The 7,642-nt window shown below is 42.2% G+C and overlaps 2 protein-coding genes across 3 annotated transcripts in view; one reads left to right on the top strand and one right to left on the bottom strand.

Annotated features, from left to right (window-relative positions):
* Nucleotides 1-1,852, bottom strand: part of ibtk (inhibitor of Bruton agammaglobulinemia tyrosine kinase) — a 29,363-nt gene extending 27,511 nt beyond the window's left edge. Inside the window, exons 1-2 of one of the 2 annotated variants that reach the window (XM_034610467.1) lie at nucleotides 1,665-1,852; nucleotides 70-927 (exon numbers count right to left, since the gene is read on the bottom strand). In XM_034610467.1, the coding sequence (XP_034466358.1) occupies nucleotides 70-393 (324 nt within the window). In that variant the 5' untranslated portion in view covers nucleotides 394-927; nucleotides 1,665-1,852. The remainder of the gene's footprint in view (nucleotides 1-69; nucleotides 928-1,664) is intronic. The other variant, XM_034610468.1, reaches the window with a different exon arrangement.
* A 2,701-nt stretch (nucleotides 1,853-4,553) lies between these two features.
* Nucleotides 4,554-6,710, top strand: tpbgb (trophoblast glycoprotein b). Its single transcript, XM_034611823.1, has one exon. The coding sequence runs from the start codon at nucleotides 4,985-4,987 to the stop codon at nucleotides 6,110-6,112; it is 1,128 nt and encodes a 375-aa protein (XP_034467714.1). The 5' UTR covers nucleotides 4,554-4,984; the 3' UTR covers nucleotides 6,113-6,710.
* The last annotated feature ends 932 nt before the right edge of the window (nucleotides 6,711-7,642 follow it).

Genomic DNA, 7,642 nt, shown 5'->3' on the forward strand with positions numbered 1-7,642 from the left:
TAATGCTATTAAACACCTTTACTGACTGTAGACAGGACATTTCTTGAAGGATCTACCTTGAACAAATACCTTGACTAGCGATATGAGACAGTGGATCTGTCCATAGAAGGCGCTGCGATGCAGAGCGGTCCAGCCTGATTCCTTATCCTTCAACATCAGGTCAGCACTCTTAGTCTCCAGGAGCCACTCTAGCACGGCCTTCTTTCCCACTGAGGCCGCCATGTGCAGGGCTGTGCGGCCAAAGTCATCCCGCAGGGTGGCCACATTCTGGCAGTGTGAAGACAAGAATCCCCGCAGCGGCCCTTCGGAGCGACACGTCAGTGCCGCTACCACATCCTCTGCGTGCTGCAGTGAGCGGCATTTGGGGGTGCAGTTCTGCAGTGCAAGACTCATCCTGACCCTCACTGATTCTTCACAGTGACCTCTCCTCCCTTATGTTTTACAAAAGTCTTTCTCACAGCCAACCACCAACAAATAAACCCAATGAAAAATTGCAAACTATAGCTGCTCTCCAAGAGGCTAAAGGTACATAGACAAAAAAAATGTATCAATAAGAGGTCGAGATGGCTTGGAGTGCTAGAATTGTGCTTGTGTTGAGGTTCCACCGCACCCTAGCGACCCCAGAGCGACTTGTTTCAGTCCACCATTTCGACCAAGAATTGAACACAAACTAAAGTGCTTGTAGCATACAATGGCATTACGAATTCAATAAATACAAAAATTCTTCTGAGTTTTATACAAAATTGTACATTTGAGTGTTTGCAAAAATAGATTTTCCTCAACTGATTTACAAAAGGCAACGAATCTTTTCAACAAACCCTCTGACCTTCCTGTCCAGCAGTCCAACCATCAAACTTGAGGGGAAAGGGCCCCTTTCCCCTCAAACTCTCACTTTCCCTTTCAAAACTCCATAATTGTAGAGTGCACCTGAAGAGGAAACATTGGAGAATTAGCAATGAAAAAAACATATAAAAACTAAATATATTCACTATTTGTTCTCATGCAAAACTGCCAGTTTGGCCTAATTTCAGTGTTACGTAGCTCAGATCAGGTGAGTTGCCATGTTTGCCAGACGTTTATTTGGCAACGGTTTGCAAATCAATTAAAAGATTAGGATTATTGGTCTAAACGTAATTATCTTAAACATATTTGACTCCCCTAATAGTCAGAATATGGATATATTTTTGTAAACAGTCATTATTAATATTAAAAATGTTGACTTAACAGCAGGATTGTTTCACAGGCTGATTTATCCAAGAAATATAAGCGTGTTAGTTATCTGTGTTAGCTTCTTTTCTGTTCAAACCCTCATGGAGATCTGGGTAAAACAATTAAGCCGTTCAGCCACTGTGACACAAAATAAGCGTTAGTTCATTATGGTCTGGAAGGTAATGCTATGTGGCTAGCATGCTAAACAGCTGTACCAAAGCAGGACAACGTTACACGTCGAGCAAGGAAAGAATGTGTTATGCATGTCCAAGCCTGTCCGCAGACTCTTCACCCAACGTGGGCAAATGTAAATATAGAAAGCTTCAGGTTTGAACATTCAGCAAAGTGTTGCTAGCCAGGGTTAGCTAATTCTCGACTAGCAGCTATCTTAACTGGCACATCATCCCAAGCTAGCGTTAGCATTCTGGAAATTAGCGCCGTGTCGTGTTTCTTACCTTTCGCTAGATAAAGAGAGAAGAAGACATGGAGAGAGTTGCATCAACGACGTATATCCACGGTGTCATTACTACAAACAGAGGCCAATTCCCCACTGGTGCAGATTGTGACAGGACTGACGCCTTCAACTCTGCAGGTTGGGTACGAAAACCCTCACTAGTGTCGCGACTTCTGATTGGTCAGGGCTTGTACATACCACTATCCTATTGGCCGGTTTTGTGGGGTAATTGTAGGCGGACCGCTGTTGCTGAATCTGTGACGTAACCTACAGTCTATGGATGTAACACCATTTTTATTTTATTTTTGGATTTATAAAAATAATTATAAAAATGTTTTTAGAAGACAACATGATGAAAAAAAAAATTAAGATATTAAAATCAAACTTATTTACACATTGGGAATTCATCTTCAATGATACAAAAAGAAAGTTCCTGCATCATTTAAGGTTTATGTTACACCTCATGTCTCAAGTGATAATGCTGTTCTCTCTTAAATAAACATATTTTTTATCATGCTCAATTTTTCTGTACTTTTTTTCACTAAGATGCCAATAAGAGAAGAGACTAGGTTTAAAAGTTGTTTTATCCAATATTTTATTTTTGAATCAAATTAACAGGTATAATGGCATTGATTGGACATTCAAGATTAATTTTTAACATTTTGAGATTATCTTAAAAGCTGCTTTAAAATAAATAGTGGACAAGCAAGACAAAATCCTGGTTGGCTGTTTTTAACAGGGGATTATTGATGTGATATTCCACACCAAACGTTTTGAGCAGCCCACACTCAAGGTGTCATGAAAGACGGATGTTAAAACTTCTGTAGATCCTCCACAAGAACATCATGTCGGCTACATCAATTTTGTGTCATACTCTTTCAGTGCAGTATCACTTTCAGCCTCAATCCAGGTGTCATGGAATTACACAGATGATTCTCACATTGACCCTGGCTAAGAATAGGAAAGGGTCAAGGCAGGGTGAAGCTAAGGTTACACTGGGATCCACACAGGGGCTTCCAAATATGACATATTGATGAGCATGCCGTCACTCACTGTTCAAGCTTGAACACATCCACAGTTTGTTTCTTCTTCTGAGCTGTATAATTCTGCATAATCCAGCAGACAATGCTGTCATCACAAGGCCACCACTCAAATCTTTTCTCAGAAGGAGACATGGAGATCATCTGAAAGAAATAAAGTAATCAGACTATTCCATTGTTCAATGAAATCATGTTACATGTGTTTATTTCATCATTATCTCTGTAGGGGACCAGGTTGTTTACTGCAGCTTTAAAAAATCAATTTTACATTATGCATGGAGGGCAAACGTCTCACACTGATAAGACCGAGGAGTTGCTGAAGTTTTATCTGCACCAGAAACACTCTGATCAATTAGATAAAGCTTCGTCCTATCCCACGGTGCAAAACCTGCAGAGATAAAAGCAAAAAGAATGGGTTCATTAATATTTATACTTATATTTTATTAACTCATTGTGTATACTTTTATGGTGTAGGTAATTATTGTTTTCAATATACTGCATATGCAGTGCATCCTTCTGTACTGTACAATCGGGATCATCCACCACTATGATTTTAGTATTTTTGCACAATTCTTTAAATTATTTGTTCAGTTTTTTTAATCTATGTGAGTATAGTGAGAGCTATGTAAAATCACAGTCAAGTATTGTATATGTGTACAAATACTTGGCCAATAAGGCTGATTCTGATGTGGATAAAAAAGGTGAAATAATTCATTCCTACTTGTTAACCTTTCCAAGAACTCATTGAGGTGAGTGGATCCAAGTTTGAGGGATACATCTTGATGATGTCCACCCACACATTTTCAAAATCACATATGAAAAAGTATATTCCTGAAAAATATTCCTGTATTTCAACTGACTAGTAAAAGGATAATTACCTTTAAAAAATGTTTTAACTATTGTTGGAAATTTAAATCTTTCTTAAAAAGAAAATCTGAGCCAGACATTTTCAGCCAAACTATCACAGCCTATGGCAACAATTTACCAACTGCCCCCCACTTTTAATTTTTTTATATTTCCATTTTTGAAGCACTTTAATGTTATAAAAACATTTAGTATAGAAGTAATAATAGAAGTAATAATTCAAGATTCAAGAGGGTTCAAGATTATATAACCCCCATGTAGGAAGTGTGGCTTTTCTACATAAATAGTTGGCTAGTAGTTGTAAAGATATAATCAGTGGATCAAACGTTTTAATGTGATTTATTTAACAGTTTCCTTTTTGGCCTCTCAGTTTCAGGCTACTTGTGTTTTTCCCTAAGAATATAAATTTATCACATTTAGTGTTGAACTGGGATAATTTTCAGATCTAATAAAAGGCCTATTGATCAAACTGCTTCACCCACAGGAATCCCCCCTTTTTTTTTTTGCATTGCCCAACATGAGGAGTCACTTCCCCACCAAGTATCCCTGAAGATATTCTGTTCCAAGAACTTGTAAATAACTTCGTGTTCGCTCATGATGTAGTATGAGCTTCTGAAACTGAGAAGCGCTCTTTTGTAAAGCGTCTGATCAGATGATATGTATTTTACTGCATAGTGTAATGTGTTGAGAGGCTGGGTGAAACGTCACTGGAGCTCCCTCAGGGGCCACCAGAGGTCCCAGGGCCCCGAGTCACCGTGTGCTCCCATACTCCAAGTCCTTTTAAGAAAGACTAGTCCCGATGGATGTTTGACAACTAAGCTAAGATGAATATTTTCTTTCAAAAACACGTGTCATGATGAATGGAAAATTTCAGTGAGACTCAGTGAGAAACTTGTGTGCGCTCAGTGCTCCCCCCTCTTTCTGCGGCGCGATGGTATGCTCCCTGTTACCGCCGCTGTGTTTGGTCTCTCCAGGCTCACACAGACATGGAGAGACGTAGGCTGCTGGTCCGTGTGTAACAAAAGGCACCTTTGGGAGACGGGGAGCATTGTCCGTGTCGGAAACAGAAGTCATCTGCAGCGGACCTGGTAGTTTAACCTTGGCTGGAGAAATATCTTGTAGCGGCTGTATTCTTAAAGAAACCCGGAGGTGAGGAAAAGGGACGAAGGGGATCCTAAAAGTTTGCGTGCTCCGTCCTCACCACCTTCATCCTCGTGGAAATGTAGACGTAGCCCGAGGCAAGAATGGTGTGGGGGTAGTTCTATGGAGTCCGTGCTGCGATCGGGTGCAAGTTTTCGGAGGGAGAAAAAGTGGCAGACAGATTTTTGGAAAACTTTCCCCTGCGGAAGAACAAGGCGGCGACTGGGCTGGATCTTTACGCACCGCTCTGCGCACACAGATTTGTAAGAATCCAAAGATGCGCCCGTTGAGCACGTCGCGGGGATGTAACCGAGGAGGAGCGCACAAGTCCGGTATGATGCATTTACTTGTCCTCCTCGCACTCACACTGTCCTGTCACTGCTGTCCGGACAGATGCTTGTGCTCCTCACAAACTGTGAAATGCCAAAACCAGGACTTGGACGCGATTCCTAGTTCCTTTCCCACTAATACCAAAATTCTTTTTGTGACGGGAAACAACATCTCCGACATCAGTATGGACTCTTTCCCCAGCGGTCTGGACATGTTAACAGACCTCTATCTCAGTGGGAATGAGCTGGAGTCAGTGGGTGCTATGGTGTTTGACAACTTGCCAAACCTTGTGCGACTGGACCTGAGCAACAACAACATCCAGAGTTTCAGTGAAAGAGCTTTACCTGTTGAGAATAACCTGGAGGTCCTGAACCTCAGCAGGTCTTTTCACAATCATTCCTCCATGGATGCGGTCATGAGTGTCCTGCAGAGTGGGAATCTCCTCATGCTCAAAGTCTTGGACCTGTCCAACAATGACCTTGTGATTCTTCCGGACGACACATTCAGCAGCCTCTCCAACCTGGTCAACATCAGCCTGCAGAACAGCTCCATCATCTCCGTCCTGAACGGGACCCTGAAGGTGCCCCCACTGCGTGACCTTGACCTGAGAGACAACAGCCTGAGGGTTCTGCCAACCACCACCCTGGCAGAGTTCAGCCTGAAGCCTGATCTGAGCCTCTGGCTGGCGGGGAACCCCTGGCGCTGCGACTGCTTCATTGAGGAGATGTTGCTGTGGTTGAAAAACTCCACTCAGGTAATGGACGTGCAGAACCTCACCTGCGCCGACCCTGAGGCCCTGAGGCACCAGCCACTCCTTCAGGTAGAGCTGTCGCAGCTGAAATGTTTGGGCGAGATGGAGGGTGTGCTGGAGACTTCTTATGTTTTCTTGGGGTTGGTGCTAGCACTGATCGGCGTCATATTCCTGCTGGTGCTCTACCTGAACAGAAAGGGCATCAAGCGTTGGATTTACAACATCCGGGATGCTTGTAGGGACCATATGGAGGGGTACCATTACAGGTATGAGATAAACTCTGACCCACGTTTGGCCAACCTGAGCATCAATTCAGATGTGTGATCCAGGATGGGACAGTGTCTGGGACCCCGCAGTGAGATATGAAATGACATAAAATCTTAAGATCTGCATGAAAGTCTTCCTCCCCTTCTCCTTTCCCCCTCATGATGCTATTCAGATTTTACATCTGCCATCTAACTTATCTCACAACCTCCATCCAGCCACTGCCGCATGTCCTCTACAAGTACAAGGAAGCTGTGACATTTACTGCGTCTCTTCTGCGTAACATTGCATGGACAATGAATCATGACAAAGTTCTTTTTTTGGGAGAGTTGCGAAACATCACAAGGACAAACGGATGGAGTACATTGACTTTTAAGTGAAGTAATACCTGGCAAAAACACACACTGCTGGTCATCGCATCCCTCTCATTATGCCTCTGCTGCGGAGAAATGCTATGCTGCTTGTTTATAAGTTTGCTCTTTTAATATGTGAATTTGTGATATAGAGTATGACTTTTTTTTTTGAATGATTATAGTGCACATTGCATAGTTTTTTGGATTTAGTAGGTGGATGTGATTGCTCTCTTTTTTCCTGTGAAGATATTCAGCTAAATAAAACGCCTCTGGATTGATGGGACACATCTCGACTGAGGGCCTTTAATTTTAAGACTAAGGAATGTGATTCGGAGACCACACACACACACACACACACACACACACACACACACACACACACACACACACAACCTTATACTTCTGTCTTAGTGAGGAAACTCATTGCCATAGTGCATTCCCTAGCCCCTTACCCTAACTTTAACCATCACAACTAAATGCCTAACCTTTAAACCAAGTCTTTAAAACCTTTAAACAGTCCATTGAAAGTGAGGACTGGCCAAAATGTCCTCACTTTCCAAAATGTCCTAACTCTATAAATTCTAAACTCAAAATGGTCCTCACAAAGATATAAGTACAAGTACATACATACACTCATTCCTGAGGTTGTGCCAAAGCCATCATGAACCATATGACAACTACTAAATCTTACCCAGGTTGTCAACAAGTTCATCAGTGTGTGAAACGTCTTCACATCTGCCATTTTGCAGATGTTTCAACAGCTGCTGCAACAGAAAATAAAGTCAGACTGAGAAGTTAAATGAAGGACATGCTGTCTTAATTTAAATAAGTCGGTAGGTGATCATTGTAGCCAGCTGTTATCGCTTCTTGCTGCCAATCTGATAAGAACAAATCCTTGGCTGTGCAGGAAATTCCCTTAAAAATGTCTGTGAGCCGGTGAGCAGGCCTGACACGCTCCAGGAGACTCCTGTGAATATACTGTGAGCATTTCAAAGTACCCCAGCTACAAAAACCTGAAGAGATGGTACACGCGGTTTGGTGGCAGATGCAAATGAAGGCAAACTGAACCCAAGATTCTCTAGGGGCACACAGAGGTTTTATGGAAATGAGCTTAAGCGACTTTGCTTTTCATGTAAGCCTGTTTTAGGGGAACTTGCATCCTTGGAAAATAAAGTGTGCTCTATTAGTTTATACTCACTTGTCAATTGCTATTTTTTTTATAGCGGATGGTATGGAT

This window comes from Hippoglossus hippoglossus, chromosome 16 (assembly GCF_009819705.1).
Source record: "Hippoglossus hippoglossus isolate fHipHip1 chromosome 16, fHipHip1.pri, whole genome shotgun sequence".
Classification (NCBI taxonomy): Eukaryota; Metazoa; Chordata; class Actinopteri; order Pleuronectiformes; family Pleuronectidae; genus Hippoglossus; species Hippoglossus hippoglossus.

Bases quoted from the DNA above. Each gene is read 5' to 3' on its own strand.
- tpbgb (XM_034611823.1), top strand. From the start codon at position 4,985: ATGCGCCCGTTGAGCACGTCGCGGGGATGTAACCGAGGAGGAGCGCAC.